At 36.4% G+C, this 16,904-nt stretch overlaps 1 protein-coding gene across 4 annotated transcripts in view; it reads right to left on the bottom strand.

Annotated features, from left to right (window-relative positions):
* Nucleotides 1-1,748: 1,748 nt before the first annotated feature.
* lrfn5a (leucine rich repeat and fibronectin type III domain containing 5a) overlaps nt 1,749-16,904 on the bottom strand; it is a 132,956-nt gene continuing 117,800 nt past the window's right edge. For all 4 annotated transcript variants that reach the window (XM_051723075.1, XM_051723077.1, XM_051723076.1 and 1 more), the window contains exon 3: nt 1,749-4,791. In XM_051723075.1, the coding sequence (XP_051579035.1) occupies nt 3,807-4,791 (985 nt within the window). In that variant the 3' untranslated portion in view covers nt 1,749-3,806. The remainder of the gene's footprint in view (nt 4,792-16,904) is intronic.

The raw sequence follows: 16,904 nt of genomic DNA on the forward strand, positions 1-16,904 counted from the left end.
AAATAAATAAATAAATCTACAAATCAACAAGCAGTTTTCATGTTTGGCAGTATTTACACACTATTTCCATGTTTGGGAGACTAATAATTAAAGTGAAAGGTGTGACGTTAGGTCAAAACCTTTGCACCTGACAACTCCCGTAACATGCGCTTAAGCTCTACTTAATGAGGATCTTCATGCTGGTTTTGGAAACTGCCGTTGTTCCATTGTAAAATAACAAGATGTAAGTTACGACGATGAGATTTGCAGCATTATCAGGAAAACCCCATAATAATAAAGGGGCAGTGGTAGCTCAGCAGTTAAGGCTCTGGGTTACTGACCAGAAGGTTGGGGGTTCAAGCCCCAGCACTGCCAAGATGCCACTGTTGGGCCCTTGAGCAAGGCCCCTGACCCTATCTGCTCCAGGGGTGCCATATCATGGCTGACCCTGCACTCTGACCCCAGCCTAGCTGGGATATGTGAGAAAAGAAGAATTTCACTGTATATGTGCAAATGTATAATGTGATAAATAAAGAAAATTATTAAAAATTATAATTATTATTAATTATAACTGGTGTTTTTCAGCTCTTTTAAGGGTTGTTTTTCAATAATTGTGTTGGAAATCTTGAATCTGATATTGTTACAACAGTTGTCAATCCACTTTGGCAATCCTCAGCTTTAATTTGGATCAGATTATTCCTCACCCTTTGTTTAAACTCTCTAAGATGCTATTTACCTTGTGAAACAAAACTCTTCACCTCCCTATACGGTACAAGCGTTGTCAAGTTTGCTGAAGTCTTTTAAGCAAATTGCAAACATTGTAAACAGTGTGCACATTATGTGATGCATTATGTGATCATCTTAATCAGTTTACAACGCAGATGCTTTAATGAATGATGAACCATAGAGAATTAGGTTCTGTTAATGAGGTGATTATTTCCTTAAATTATCCTTAAGCTGGATCTGAGCTCACACAGGGAGGATAAACGGACCAAGCACAACATTACACTAATACATCTGTTTTGGGAGGAACACTGCACTGTATAATATGTTAGTAATTTTAATAGAAAAAGAATGTTAAAACAATACAGTAAAATCCTGTTTATCAACTGTGCAACCTTGCCATATTTAGTGAAAGATTATGTACTTTTTATTGTAAATTTATTTATTTATTTATTTATTTATTTATTTTTTTTATGAAAATCTGTTATATTTAACAAGACATTACATGTACTTTCACAGTAGAATATTGTTAAAATAATAATAAAAGACTGTGGGATGCATCACATTTCATTATATATATATATTAGTACAAATTATTTATTTTATATAAATAATACAAAATAATTTAAATATTTATTTAAAAAAATTATGAGTTTTGTATATTTAGTTTTTTATGCTATGTTTGATTTGATTAAGTTAATGTGAACTGCACTATTTTAGAGTCATGAGTGTTACTCTTCATGAAAAGGCCAATTTTGGTGAACTTTAAGTGGCTTTGTATTTTACCACTACTTTAGTGTTGCATTCCTAACTAAGGTGGGTTATCAGTGTATTGTAAGTACAAAACAGATTTATGTAGTTGTTTGGGTGGTATATTAAACAACATTATATTAGATAAAGATAAAGCCAGTTACAAAAAAAAAACAAAAATGTTACCAAACATTGTTACTTACACAGATTAAGATTTATGAAGTACCTATGAACCTGCAAAATACTTTACATGATCTCCTTCAAATTTGTTTAGTTTTCATAATGATACAAATAAACTTGTTTAATTTTTTATTATTATTTTACACAACATAAGAACACAGCAGATGTTGTCTTTCTGTACATGTATCTTTTGTGCCGTAAAACAAAGGCAAAATCAATGTCACTCAAAAGAAAAAGCTTTCATTTTAAAAAATATCAATTTAATAACAGGTCAGTATCAAGTCTTTATATACTTGTTTTTAGAGTTTTTTTCTATATTATGCAGGAAATGTCATTTCCTTGAATAGAAAGGCTTTTGTGTGAAATCTCTCATGTTTCCTTCCATCCAAATGATCTAGAAAGAGACAGTAGGAGCCCCTGGCAAGAGGACAAAGGAAGGCACCAATGCTCTCCTCATACCATGATGCTCAAAATGTGTAGTAAATGTGTAGGTGAAGTTCTTTCTCTGATTATGGTTGGTTTGGTGGTGGAGCTCAATTAGAGCAGTTACCACCTTCAGAGAAGGGAGACCTTGGAGTGGACTCCCTCAAGGCAAACATCCGGATTATCCATGGGTTTTTCCAGAAAAAATAAAATAAAAATGACAGCAGAAAATATGACACACACACACACACAAACACACACACTCACTAACACACACACACACACACACACACACACACACACTAACACACAGAGAGAGAGAGAGAGAAAGAAAGAAAGAAAGAGAAAGAAAGAAAGACTTCTAGTGGCCCCAAAAAGTATTTGGAAACTTAAGCCACAGTTAAAATTTGAATGTCATTGCATTGGATAACATAATATCAAACCATTATTCATTTTAAGGATCACTGAGAAATAAGGTTATTGCGGTGATAAAAATGTAAAAGCTTTTCAAAAATCTAATTTAAAATGTGTCAAGTTCTTAGAAATGTAATCTTTGTGTTCGATTTAGTTTTGTACATTTATTGAACAAAAATTTAATTTTTTTTACAAAAAAAAAGAAAAAGAAAATTGATGTAATGACTTTAAAAATGTCATGTGGTGTAACCAGCAAGTAAAAGGTATTAAAATAAATTAAAAGGCAATTAAAATAATATATATTAAAATTTGGTCACATGACAACAAAATGGCAACCTACATGGTGGTTAAACCGCATGACTAATTTTGTGGACAAACGTTTTAAGAAATAATAATAAAATATTTTTCTGCACTACTCTCTCTCTCTCTATATATATATAAATTACTTAGTAATTGAAAACATGTTCATCATAGTACAGGTGTATTCAAGTCAATGTTTTGTGTGAGCTACATTTTTAATGTTTATTTTTATTTATTTAAATTTTTTTGAATAACATTTGAATAACACTGACCCTTAAATAGAGATGGCATAAGCACACTTTTAAAGCAAAACATTTCACACACACACACACACACACACACACACACACACACACACACACACACACACACACGAAGTTTGTTAGGTTTTAAATAGATATGGTGTCCAGAATTAAGACAAATATTACAAATACATTTTCAGGTTGACCATCTTAGTGGAACATGTCCATAGTTAATGTGATAAACTACACTTGTGTTTACTCTGCTAGCAACTCTTGTGTACTTGAGGGGAACATCTACTAAATGTTACCCTGGGACCAGTTGGTTTAGTAATTATAAAATGACTAAAGTTAGTTCTGAGAAAATGTTCAGCATCTTTTCATTGTAGATGCCACTTGGTTTGATACTTTGCTATAAAATGCAATGAAGTTTAAAGAGATCTTTCTGCTGTCATTTGCTTACCATCATCTTGCTCCAAACCTCTAATAGCTTACTTTCTTTTCACTTCTCTTTCAACACGAGAAAAAATGTTGAAGAATGTTGACACTGCTCTTTCCCACACAATTAAAGTGAATAAGGATCTCCTTTTGTGTTCCATAGAAGAAAGAAAGTCATTCAGGTTTGAAAAGCCATGAGGGTGAGTAAACGATGACATAATTTTCATTTTTGGGTGAGTTATCCCTTTAAATATCCAAATATTTTATGGGGCCAATGCATTTGCCTATTTGCACATACACACATAAACAATGAATGAAGACAAAAGTGTGAGATGCAGGCACTCCTTCTGCATCGTACATTCACACCGTGCTCTCTAGAATCCACTCTGAACTGGAAAATGTGGTTTTCTCGGCTGAGTTTTCCTTTTGGACTAGCATTCCATTCATGGACATACTCCGCTTGCAAAACGTGTTCCCGAACTTCTGTGAGCCAATATAGCAGTGATGTTTTGAGAGGTTCTCGTTCAAAGAGTACCTGCGTTTAGCCCGCACTCTTTCGACAGGCAGTGTCATATACTTGGACACAGTGGGGTGTGCTCTCCTCAAGATTGGGGTGTCTTTGAAGCAGGACGGGGGTGTAGGTGTAGGGGTGGGGGCAGGTAGAAGGTGCTGCTGCAGGGCGGTGGAGTTGTTGCGGTTCGTGTTTTGCGTCTCTGCGTTGGGTAGCGCCTCCACCTTGGGCTCAGTGCTGGCCGCAGGAACGGGCTTTGGCGCTGGTTTGCGCTTTGGCTTAAGTGACCCTGAAGAGCCGCGTGTTGTCCAGCTCTGGCTTTCCACGGAAGTGGTGGTGGAGCAGTCCGGGACGGAGGTCTCCGAAATGTGGGTTTGGGAATCGGGAGGAGGAGGTGGAGGCGCAGAGCTCTTTTGGCAACCATCGCCTCCTTCTAAGCTCAAAGCACCTTGCTTGGACACAGAGGGTGTGATGGTACAGCCCTGTGACTGCGCCCCGTTGGTTTGTGAGTGCATTTCGATGACTGAGGTACCTTTGGTAGTGTCGCCACTGTTGCACACTTTAAAGCGAATCATGAGGATGATGATGAAGACCAAGACAGAGGCGACGATTATGCCTCCAATGATGATGATCATGGTGCCACCCAAGAACTGGGATTGCATGAAGTGGCAGCGCATATATTCAGACTCAGTGGTGAACTGCACGCAGCCTACAACACGCGTAGCCGTCAGAGAGGTGATGCCATCATCATAAATAGCCAGCACACAGAGGTCGTACTGAGTCCCACCAGCCAGATTATTCACCAGAAAGTTCTTACTCGTTGGGGGAATCATTCTATTGGGTAAAAGAAAGAAAAATGGTGGTATAAAACATTACATGTTTCTTTAATCATTCAATCATTCGCTTTTTAAACTGTAATACATCTTTTAAGCAACCTCGAGAGATTTACCAGTTCCAGCAAAATGTTAATTTACACCTTTTTCTATCCAGAAGCAGTCCTGGCTGACTTTGTGCAATAGCCAAAACATTTTTTAATCTCAGATGTGGACTCTGTGTGTTGTTGTAGCCTATGTATTTGCTTAACAAAATAAAAATCATATAAAATCATCATATAATCATAAAAAAAGAATAATTTATAATGATAAATTAAACAGAATCGCAGAAACATGAAATCTAAACAATGCAATAATACTAATAATAAACATAGACACTGCATGGCTTGTTGGTCAAGAGATACAATTTTGAGGGGTTTTTTTTTTTTTTTTTTTTTTTTGGGAGTCAAACTCCACATCACTATTATTATTATTATTATTGCAATTCAAGCAAAATTGCAACTGTATGTACTGCATATAATTGGACATATTTTGTTTTCAAAACATTATGATTTAATTAATATTAATTAATATTAATACAACTAATACAATAACAATTAATGCAATTAATTAATATTTACAGTGGGGTCCAAAAGTTGAAAAGACCACAGGTGAAAATGCTTTGCTTTGCTTTTTTTTTTTTCTAATTTGATGCAAAATTCTATTATCAGCATATCCACATCAGGAGCAGGGGGAGCTGTTGTTTGTATTTTATTTTGTTTTTACTGAAACAGAGAGCAGGATACAGCAGTGGAGTGCACGTCTGAGAGCTTTGTACAGGGGCACACCAGTGCTAAATTATTGAAAAATAACCTAGATTTGGATAGTAGCTTTGGATAAAAGTGTATGCTAAGTATAAATGTAAATATGTGAATACTTAAGTCCTACTTTCTTTTGAGAAACAAACTCAGATGTAGTGCATCTGGTGAATGTATTATACTATTCTTGTCACGTTGTAATAAACAGCCCAAGCAAACTGTGATATCAGGACCATCTCTTATCTGTTTCATGTTTACCTTGCTGACAGCATGTTTAATCACATAATCTAAAGAGCATAGGACTGGAGCTGCAGTAAATCAACTTCGGTTCTGTATCTACAGGAAGTCTTGCTGTACCTGTAAGAGCCTGGGGCCTGCAATCACTCTCCAAGCGGTTCACTTCAGATGTGAACAATGACATGTCTTATCATCATTCCCCACGTGCTTCACCTGTCTCTCTCCACAGCCTGGCAAACATTTAGCTCATTCAGGCTGCTGAAAGAATCGCTCTGTGATTTTCCGTAAAAACCGACTGGATTTGAAGCACAAAGGATCTCAGTAGAATGGCCTTGTGCTCGGCCCGCCTTGACCAGTCAGAGCATTTCAGTATGCTAGGCGACAGTGGACAGAGAGACTTGAATGTATCCACCCATTTCTAGATGCTTCTTTCTTAAAGTGTAGTTTACCCAAAAATAAAATTTCCATTATACTTTACTCACCACCCTCATGTTGTACCATATCTATATTGAACTTTCTGTTCTTCAGTGGAACATAAAAGGAGATTTGGGTCAGAATGACAGCTTCAGCCACCATCCACTTTCATTGTATGAAATGCATTGTAAGTAAATGTTTACTGAGACTAACATTCTGTCTCACATCTCCTTATACAGGACTGGAATAACATGACGGTCAGTAAATGGCAACAGGATTTTCATTTTCGGGTCAACTATCTCTTTATACTATGTATAACAACTAATTAGTGGTACTGGGTGGACTTTATAATTGTAATGTACTATACTAATAGAATGACTTTCCTCAAATGTCATTAAGCGCCACCTTGTAAACATTACTGACCAATTCTACCTTAGCAACTGTTGCCGTATGCCATATTCATCAGACAAGCTTTTGCTAATTTTAAAGGGTCATGAAACCCCAAAACATATATATATATTTTTAGATGTTAACAGATATATAGGTTGCACATCATTGAAAACACTCATGTTTATTGTTAAGGGTAAAGTGGGATTTTTTTTACAGTTTAAAGAGAAACTTGAAGCAAAGTCATAAAATGAGGTGTATGCATAAACTCTGTGATTGGTAGTAGAGAACACTAGGGTACACTTCAAAGTGTTTCTCCACATTATTCATGATAAGGAAGGCTTCCATCCAATCAGGGGCATAGCACAAAATTTTGGGCCCTGGGCACAGAACTATTTTATGGCCCCCTGACCAATTTGAGTTTGTGGTGGGGATACTATGGACCACGCACCGCTGATGGACCAGACCACTTTTACTTTTTGAGGGGGTGGGGGTTGCTAACATGTGAGGAGACAAGGTAGATTATATGGGAACTCCCCATTTTTACAGGTAAAAAACAGAGTCTTGCGACATTTTATTCCAACTAATAGCATGTTATTACTGTATATATACACACTGGCTGCCAAAATTTGGAATAATGTACATATTTTCCTGTTTCGCAAGGCATTCAACTGATCACAAAGTATAGTCAGGACATTACTGATGTAAAAAACAGCACCATCACTATTTGAAAAGTCATTTTGATCAAACCTAGACAGGTCCCATTTCCAACAGCCATCACTCCAACACCTTATCCTTGAGTAATCATGCTAAATTGCTAATTTGGTACTAGAAAATCACTTGCCATTATATCAAACACAGTTGAAAGCAATTTGGGTAATTAAATGAAGCTTAACATTGTCTTTGTGTTTGTTTTTGAGTTGCCACAGTATGCAATAGGTCAATATTAGGTCAAAAATGGCAAAAAAAGAAACAGCTTTCTTTAGAAACTTATCAGTCAATCATTGTTTCGAGGAATGAAGGCTATACAATGCTTGAAACTGTCAAAAAACTGAAGATTTCATACAAAGGTATATACTACAGTCTTCAAAGACAAAGGACAACTGGCTCTAACAAGGACAGAAAGAGATGTGGAAGGCTAGATATGCATTTGTGCTCAAAATTTTGCATACCCTGGCAGAAATTGTGACATTTTGGCATTGATTTTGAAAATATGACTGATCATGCAAAAAAGTGATCATATGAAGCAATTTATTATCACATAGTTGTTTGGCTCCTTTTTAAATCATAATGATAACAGAAATCACCCAAATGGCCCTGATCAAAAGTTTACATAACCTTGAATGTTTGGCCTTGTTACAGACACACAAGGTGACACACACAGGTTTAAATGGCAATTAAAGGTTAATTTCCCACACCTGTGGCTTTTTAAATTGCAATTAGTGTCTGTGTATAAATAGTCAATGAGTTTGCTAGCTCTCACGTGGATGCACTGAGCAGGCTAGATACTGAACCATGGGGAGCAGAAAAGAACTGTCAAAAGACCTGTGTAACAAGGTAATGGAACTTTATAAAGATGGAAAAGGATATAAAAAGATATCCAAAGCCTTGAAAATGCCAATCAGTACTGTTGAATCACTTATTAAGAAGTGGAAAATTTGGGGATCTCTTGATACCAAGCCAAGGTCAGGTAGACCAAGAAAGATTTCAGCCACAACTGCCAGAAGAATTGTTTGGGATACAAAGAAAAACCCACAGGTAACCTCAGGAGAAATACAGGCTACTCTGGAAAAAGACAGTGTGGTTGTTTCAAGGAGCACAATATGACAATACTTGAACAAAAATAAGCTGCATGGTCGAGTTGCCAGAAAGAAGCCTTTACTGCGCCAATGCCACAAAAAAGCCCGGTTACAATATGCCTGACAACACCTTGACACGCCTCACAGCTTCTGGCACATTGTAATTTGGAGTGACGAGACCAAAATAGAGTTTTATGGTCACAACCATAAGTGCTATGTTTGGAGAGGGGTCAACAAGGCCTATAGTGAAAAGAATACCATCCCCACTGTGAAGCATATTGGTGGCTCATTGATGTTTTGGGGGGGCTGTGAGCTCTAAAGGCACGGGAATCTTGTGAAAATTTATGGCAATATGAATGCAGCATGTTATCAGAAAATACTGGCAGACAGTTTGCATTCTTCTGCACAAAAGCTGCAAATGGGACGCTCTTGGACTTTCCAGCATGACAATGACCCTAAGCACAAGGCCAAGTTGACCCTCCAGTGGTTACAGCAGAAAAAGTTGAAGGTTCTGGAGTGGCCATCACAGTCTCCTGACCTTAATATCACCAAGCCACTCTGAGGAGATCTCAAACGTGCGGTTCATGCAAGACGACCAAAGACTTTGCATGACCTGGAGGCATTTTGCCTAGACGAATGGGCAGCTATTCCACCTGCAAGAATTTGGGGCCTCATAGACAACTATTACAAAAGACTACACACTGTCATTGATGCTAAAGGGGGCAATACACATTATTAAGAACTAAGGGTATGCAGACTTTTGAACAGGGGTCATTTCATTTTTTTCTTTGTTGCCATGTTTTGTTTTATGATTGTGCCATTCTGTTATAACCTACAGTTGAATATGAATCCCATAAGAAATAAAAGAAATGTGTTTTGCCTGCTCATTCATGTTTTCTTTAAAAATTGTACATATATTACCAATTCTCCAAGGGTATGCAAACTTTTGAGCACAACTGTACAACTAAACAAGATAAGTACATCAGAGCCTCTAGTTTGAGAAATAGACGCCTCACATGTCCTCAGCTGACAGCTTCATTGAATTCTACCCGCTCAACACCAGTTTCATGTATAACAGTAAAGAGAAGACTCAGGGGTTCAGGCCTTATGGGAAGAATTGCAAAGAAAAAGCCACTTTTGAAACAGAAAAACAAAAAGAAAAGGTAGTGTGGGCAAAGAAACACAGTCATTGGACAACAGATAATTGTTATGGATCTTAACCCCATTGAGCTTTTGTGGGATCAGCTAGACTGTAAGGTGTGTGAGAAGTGTCTGACAAGATAGCCACATCTATGGCAAGTGCTACAGGAAGCGTGGGGTGAAATGTCACCTGAGTATCTGGACAAACTGACAGCTAGAATACCAAGGATTTGCAAAGCTATCATTGCTGCACATAGAGGATTTTTTTTTATGAGAACTCTTTGAAGTACTTTTAATTTTCAGATTATTAATGTCCTGACTATACATTATGATCAGTTGAATGCCACTTTGGTGAATAAAAATACCAATTTCTTTCCATACGAGCAAAATCTGTACATTATTCCAAACTTTTGGCCACCAGTGTGTATATATATATATATATATATATATTACTGACTTAAGTTTGAGAACCCCTGCATCAAACTAGGGCTGCAACTATTAGACTATACGGCGATTATTGCAACGATTAATAATTAGCTCTTAACCGATTATTCAGCTTGTGCCCCGACTTAAAAGTTTCTATTAAACATGCTTATTAACAATAAAGAGGACAAAATCATCTTTTAAAAATACCTCTAAATTACATTCACTGTATTAAAGAAAAAAAAAAAAAACTTTTTATTAAGTTTAATTCAGTAAAGAAATTCACTGCAAAAAAAAAAAAAAAAATAATAATAATAATAATAATAATAATAAAAAGTCCTATTGTTATCAAGTGTTTTTGTCTTGTTTTCTATTTAAAATGGTCTAAAAATCCTTAAAACAAGATACATTTACTTGAGAAGCAACATATAATATATTTAGACTTGCTTTGTATAAAAATGTATCTTAAATATAAGTGTATTTTGTATATAAGTGTATTTTTTCACTTGGTTACACTTCTGGGAGTGCAGTAAAGACAAAATATACTTATATTCAAGATCTGTTCTCTAAAAGCAAGTCTAACTATCTTATATGCTGCTTCTCAGGTGAATGCAAAATAGTAATTTTTCACGTTATTAATGTCCTGATTATATATTGTGATCAGCTGAATGCCACTTTGGTGAATAAAAGTACCAATTTCTTTCCATAAGAGCAAAATCTGTACATTATTCCAAACTTTTGGCCGCCAGTGTATATAACAAATGATAATGGAATATCAATGAAGCCTTTCTGTGGGCATCCCTCCAGTGAGGGTCCATCGTTCCCTGCGGTCCGATGCCCCTGCATCGAATCACTGCGATGCCTCATGCATGCGCTAGCATTACAACGGAGAATTCAAAATCACACATGGACGTGAGAGCAGTTCCTGGCCCAGATATGAGAGCAGACTTTTACACAGAATACCGTGGTCAGATCAGAATCACTTGTCAGAAAGGACCGCAGTCGATAACTGGACCAGAGCGAACATTTTTGTTGGACGAAGTTCTGCTACTTGCACTCCAAACATGAAGCAGCTTAGAGACACATACATATATTTCATTGCATCTTCTACATATGTCTGATCATGGACAGGATAACATGATGGCTGTTAAAAAACAGAAGACAAGGATGAAAACCAAAATCTCAGAGTCATGTCAACTATCTTCATGGTTTTCTTTACATTGTGCGAAAGTTGCCAGGATTTAGGCCTACAGGGTTTACCGGCACTGTCGTCAAGACAATGAAGTTGAAATACTGGATAACTTTACAGACAAGGTTAGTAAGCGATTTTATCACATTAGAGTCATGTTAACAAGTATTATGTTTAAGTATTGCAGCTGTACTTTTTAAACTGTGTATTGGACATGTTTCCTTTAATTAGTGCCTCAGTTTATGCAATTTTCTTTCTTTAGAAAAAAGGGATGAGTCGAAATTATTTTCTGTGTTAATCAACATTATGCCACAAACACTGTTAATTAGGATTGCAACTAATTATTATTTTGATAATCAACTAATCTAACTGATTATTAGAACAATTAACAGACTGTTCGGGTGATTATTAAAAGGATTAATCATTAGCTCTTAACTGACAATTCAGCAGAACTGATGCTCACTGGATGTTTTTTTGTTTTTGGCACCATTCTGAGTAAACTCTACTGTTGTGCATGAAAATCCCAGGAGATCTGCAATTACAGAAATACTCAAACCAGCCCATCTGACACCAACAATCATGCCATGTTCGAGATTACTGAGATCAAATTTGTTCCCCATTATGATGGTTGATGTGAACATACACTGAAGCTCCTGACCCATATCTGCATGATTTTATGCATTGCACAGCTGCCACACTATTGGCTGATTAGATAATCGCATGAATAGGTAGGTGTACAGGTGTGCCTAATTAAGAGGTCAGTGAGTGTATATACATATACTGTTTATAAATATATAGGGCTCTATTTTCGTGAGTGCACAAAGCGCTACGACTGTGCGCAACAGCTTATACAATTTTCGTGAGAACGCTAATTCTAAGTGCAATTTTCCTGCCATCACAAAGCGCAAATGGGCATGGGTGGGAGTGTCTGCGCTACTCTGGGTTTAAGCGCGCAAACTCTATGTGTATTGTATGTAAATGAAGTGGCACAAAGTGCAATTTGCTATTTTCCTGAGAAATATATTATTGCGCTAAGACGTTTAAATACCACCTCTTAACTCAGCACAAAGTCCAAATTCAGTTCCTGCATTTGCAGGTGGGAGTGAGGATTACACACTGCACAGCTACCTACCAGCAGGCTACCTTTACACTTAGTGCTTGCACACTTAAAATAGGGCCCACAGTAATTTTCTGTTTTCCACTAACATGAGTATCACATTTAAACACCAATATTGTGTCCTTGTTAGTGGTTAAAGCTCAGGGGTGGTAGCTGGAAAGCTCGATCTCTGCAAGGAGCAAGCCATGAAGCCATCACCATTGTGCCCTTGAGCAAAACACTTAAAGTGTCATGAAACCCCCATTTTTCAGCACCAGACTTTCACACCTCAAGGCGATTAACATTTTTAATAGAAACAATGGATTCCTATGAAGCTGTTCACACCTGGTGTGAATATTCGCATGCCGACAAAGCATGTTTTTTTTTTTTTTTTGGTTTTGTTTTTTTGCACCCAGCGATGAAATGCCCTGACCAATAAAATATATGCTTTGGATCACATGGCACCAAAGCACAGAAAGCTGTTTTGACCACTAACATAAATGTGAAAGTAACTCGAGGAAGAAATCCTGAACCAGCAGTGAGTATGTGTATTTCATTTGTATCACATGCCTTAAAAAAAAAAAAAAAACATTATATATATATATATATTCTCATATGGGTTCTCTTAACATGTAAATTACATTGCAGCATCACTGCCTTGCATCCCTGATCTTATGTGGATTGTCTTCATTATCTATTCCATATTGCTGCACTTTTGCCTTTGCATTTAATCTTACGTGAGTTATCTTATATCTCTAATAATATATATGTTGTGGCATATTTGAGTGATTCTAATCTTACTGCAGTGTTCTGTGTAAAATTCCGCTTTATATCCGGGCCAGGAACCACCCTCTCATGTCTGTTCCGCGAGTGCTGTTTGAACTCGCGTCGGCTAGGAACCACTTTCATGTCTGCATGTGATTTTGAATTATCCGCTGTAATGCAAGCTCATGCATAAGGTGCAGCGATTTAATGAAAGTGTTCCTACTTAAAAATAATGTGGAGACAAGCACAGATTCGAATGACCTATTAGTGTACTGTACTACATAGGGATGTGCCTGAAGCCAAATACCTTATTCGGAAAGGCACGAATAATGACTTCAAAATGAGTAACGGATTCATCCGAAAAATATAAAAAAATATTTGTATGACTGATTATCCAAAAAATCACAAGGATAAAGCGACATTTTAAATAAACATATCCAAAATTACAACAAATTTATGAATCTGTGCAGCCAGTATTTCTAAAAACAACCCTGATAGCATATCAACTACAAAGAACAAATTAAACCCTTGGCACTTCCAAAGTAACACAATTTACAATACAAAAGATTCAAAAGCCATTTCACACACATCAGTCTCTAAAGTACACCAGAATCACTCGTTTAAGGGAAAATTAGAAATGGATTTCTATTTCATGGTTTCTAATGGACAAATAGCACAGGATTGATCCATCCCTTCATTAGAACAACACAAACTGGTGATGGATTTGTGCACTAATGCACTGAGTATAAGGAACTTTTTCACAATTGGCCCCTTTACACCTAGCTGTTGTCACCAAGGGCCAAAGTTAGCATATTCAAGCATCTAGATAAATTGAGTTTTTTTCAACTGCTTTTAAAACCGAGTGGATTGTTCTCTCTTTGTGGGTTCCTCTGGGTCTCTATCGTAAGATTGTTCCCTCCAATTGTTTCTATCGGTTTTAAAGCTTACTTTCTAAATGACTGTGCTGTATTCATTTAAAGACCAAATCAATTTCTATTCTGTTCCTTGCAGGGCTGGAAATGGGGGGGAAAGCAGGGGAACGGAGTTCCCGGGGTAAATTTAGTCGGGGCACGGCGTTCCCGTTCATACAGGCTACATTTTTTATCTTTTCTCCACTAAATAGCCTACAAAAGCTTTCGGGTTCCACACATAAATGCATGGGATCTTTTGTGTCTGTGGTTGTGCAATGTTGACCATCCTGAGTGGCCAGAACACATTCATGCAACCAGGTATGTACACAGACATTTTGGGGGGCAGGGGCTCAAGTGGAAAAAAGGGCACTTCTCATAATTATTTATTTAAAAAACATTTTTTAAACAAGACGTTAAATATATTACACAACTCTGACTTCCTTACCAATTTATTTGAATCCCCTCACACTCACGCAATTGTTTCATACTCAACAGATTTCTACAAAATAATCAGTTCACACAGAGACCATGGTCTTCTTTAGTATTCACTAGGTTTATCACAAGAGCAGGCAACAGCAAAGGAAACTATGCCACAATGTGCATGTTTTCTATACTACTAGTTTCAAGTATATATTTAGAATAAATGACTGCACCAAGGAGAGGGACATAGTTTCACTAATAATTTGTTTATTTTGCACAAGGCAATAAATTGTTTTAATTCTTTTGGTGTTATTGGAATACATAACATTTCAAAATCAACAAAAATCTTCACACTAAACTGAAAAAGGCTGTTGCTGCTATTTTGTTAATTTTACAGGAAAAAAACACTGCAAAAATAATGAAAAAACACTGCAAAAAATTATTGACAAAATACAAAAATACAGCAATTTAACTGGAATTATTACAAAAAATTATCTTGAACTTTGAAATAAAACCTGTTACTTCCATTCCTTTCGTTCCTTTGTTGTCTCTCCTTCCTCCCTCTATCAGCATACAACAAACTAATAGAATGGATAGTTATTAGATGAGGAGCCTACGATCAAAATTATGAAGTTACTGTTTAAGGCAGGACACTTTTTTCATGTAGTGGTCAATTTTGAAATTTTGGTCTATTTTGCTTCCATGTCTTCTTTTACTCTAATGGAAAGAAAACTTCCAAAATACACATTTAGATGGTGATTGTTTTAAGCCTACTACCCTCCATCTGTTTGCATCTGTAGGTTTCTTCTAAATTAACCAAAAAAGCTAATCTGCATATTTAAACATAACATTTCAGGAGAAAAGACTCCTGATGTAAGTCATTAACTGTGGAAGTTCTGTGGTGATATGCTTTAGTTATTTTGTTTATCCTATTCACCTGCAGTGCCTTGTCAAATGTATGCAAATTATCGCATTTTAATTAGTTAACGCCTAATTTGCATATCAATGTGGCGATTGTGATGACGTTATTAGACACAAATTTTACTGTATTCACCTGTAGTGTCTCCATTAAGTACAGTACATTAGCCTGTATGGCCATGATATATTGCCTTAGCTAAACTTTAGCTAACTTATTACATTAGCTAGTAGCTCATGAGTCATGCATGTTAGCAAGACACAAGTTAACTATATATGTCTTTTGGCTAATTAGCTGTAAAGTCGAGGCACTGGAAGCTTAGTCTTTTGTTCATCACCTCTCGCCTCCACACAAGCCAAGAAAAACACAACTGGGATAGGAGCTGGGAGGGGCTGCTGCCTGCCTGTCTGCCTGTCTGTGTGTCTGATGTGCCGATGTGTGCTGCACTGCTGCGCGGAGACGCAGAGGGAGAGAGAGAGAGAGAGAGAGAGAGAGAGGGCATCGGAACTCGACAAAGTGTCATCTCCCGACCTGATATTTTGATTTTTTATTCAATAAATATATATATATATATATATATATATATATATATATATATATATATATATATATATATATATATATATTCATTTATTTAAAAAAAAAAAAAAAAAAAAAAAAAGGCACCCCAAACAAAAGGGCACTTTCTCTCGAGGAAGAAAAAGTGCAGGTGCTCAAGCCCCCTTTCATGTCTATGTGTGCACATGCCTGCATGCAACAGATCGACAGATGCACACGGGAATCCACGGCAACCAAACCAAACATGCATGCAACAGATCCACACAAACTCAATTTACAAATCCATGCACCAGAAGAATGCATACTGGTTTCTTTGCTCAGAATACCATCCACAAGTACATAAGTGTGTGTGTAATTTAATGCAAAAATAAATGCTGAGACATTTGTATTGGTATTCTTCTTCGAGAATGTCTGTTCTGCAGTCTTGACATAAACATGTACAGTGCTGGTGGCGTGGTTTAGCTTAGCTGACAGCAAATGCCCATTCATTAAAATGAAGGGAAATATCCAGTAGATTTGGCTATTATAAAAAAATGAAAAAGTACAAATGTGTTCAGAATGTTCAGTTTCAATCAGTAATTTTTATTTCAAGTGTAATGTGGTAATAGATTACATAGATATAATCTCTATAATCTGAAATAACTGTTTTATGTTTTTATTTATAATAAAATTCTATTTTTATCCCATTTAGACCCATTTTCAGCTGCCATTACTCCAGTCTACTAAGAAAATAATGTGTCACACAATCCTTAAGAAATATGTTAATATGTTAACTTAGTACTAAAGTAATTTATTTTTGTTAGAACAATTACAATGTTTGTGCTAAATCACAATATAGTGTATTTTTTCCAGCTGCAGTACTGCATTTGTTTTAGTTACTTTACAGTACATTTACTTTACAAATTTCAGTTTGAAAAATAATCAAAAAGAAACAAATTTCTCCTCAAATTCATCAGTCTATTGTTCTTATGAGAGATGAAGGCTATTCCATGCACTTCTTTTTTGAAAGATTAAAACAAAATTGATCTAACTGGGACCATGAGAAGTGGACAACCCGGATGC

Source organism: Myxocyprinus asiaticus, chromosome 17 (genome assembly GCF_019703515.2).
Source record: "Myxocyprinus asiaticus isolate MX2 ecotype Aquarium Trade chromosome 17, UBuf_Myxa_2, whole genome shotgun sequence".
In the NCBI taxonomy this organism is placed as follows: domain Eukaryota; kingdom Metazoa; phylum Chordata; class Actinopteri; order Cypriniformes; family Catostomidae; genus Myxocyprinus; species Myxocyprinus asiaticus.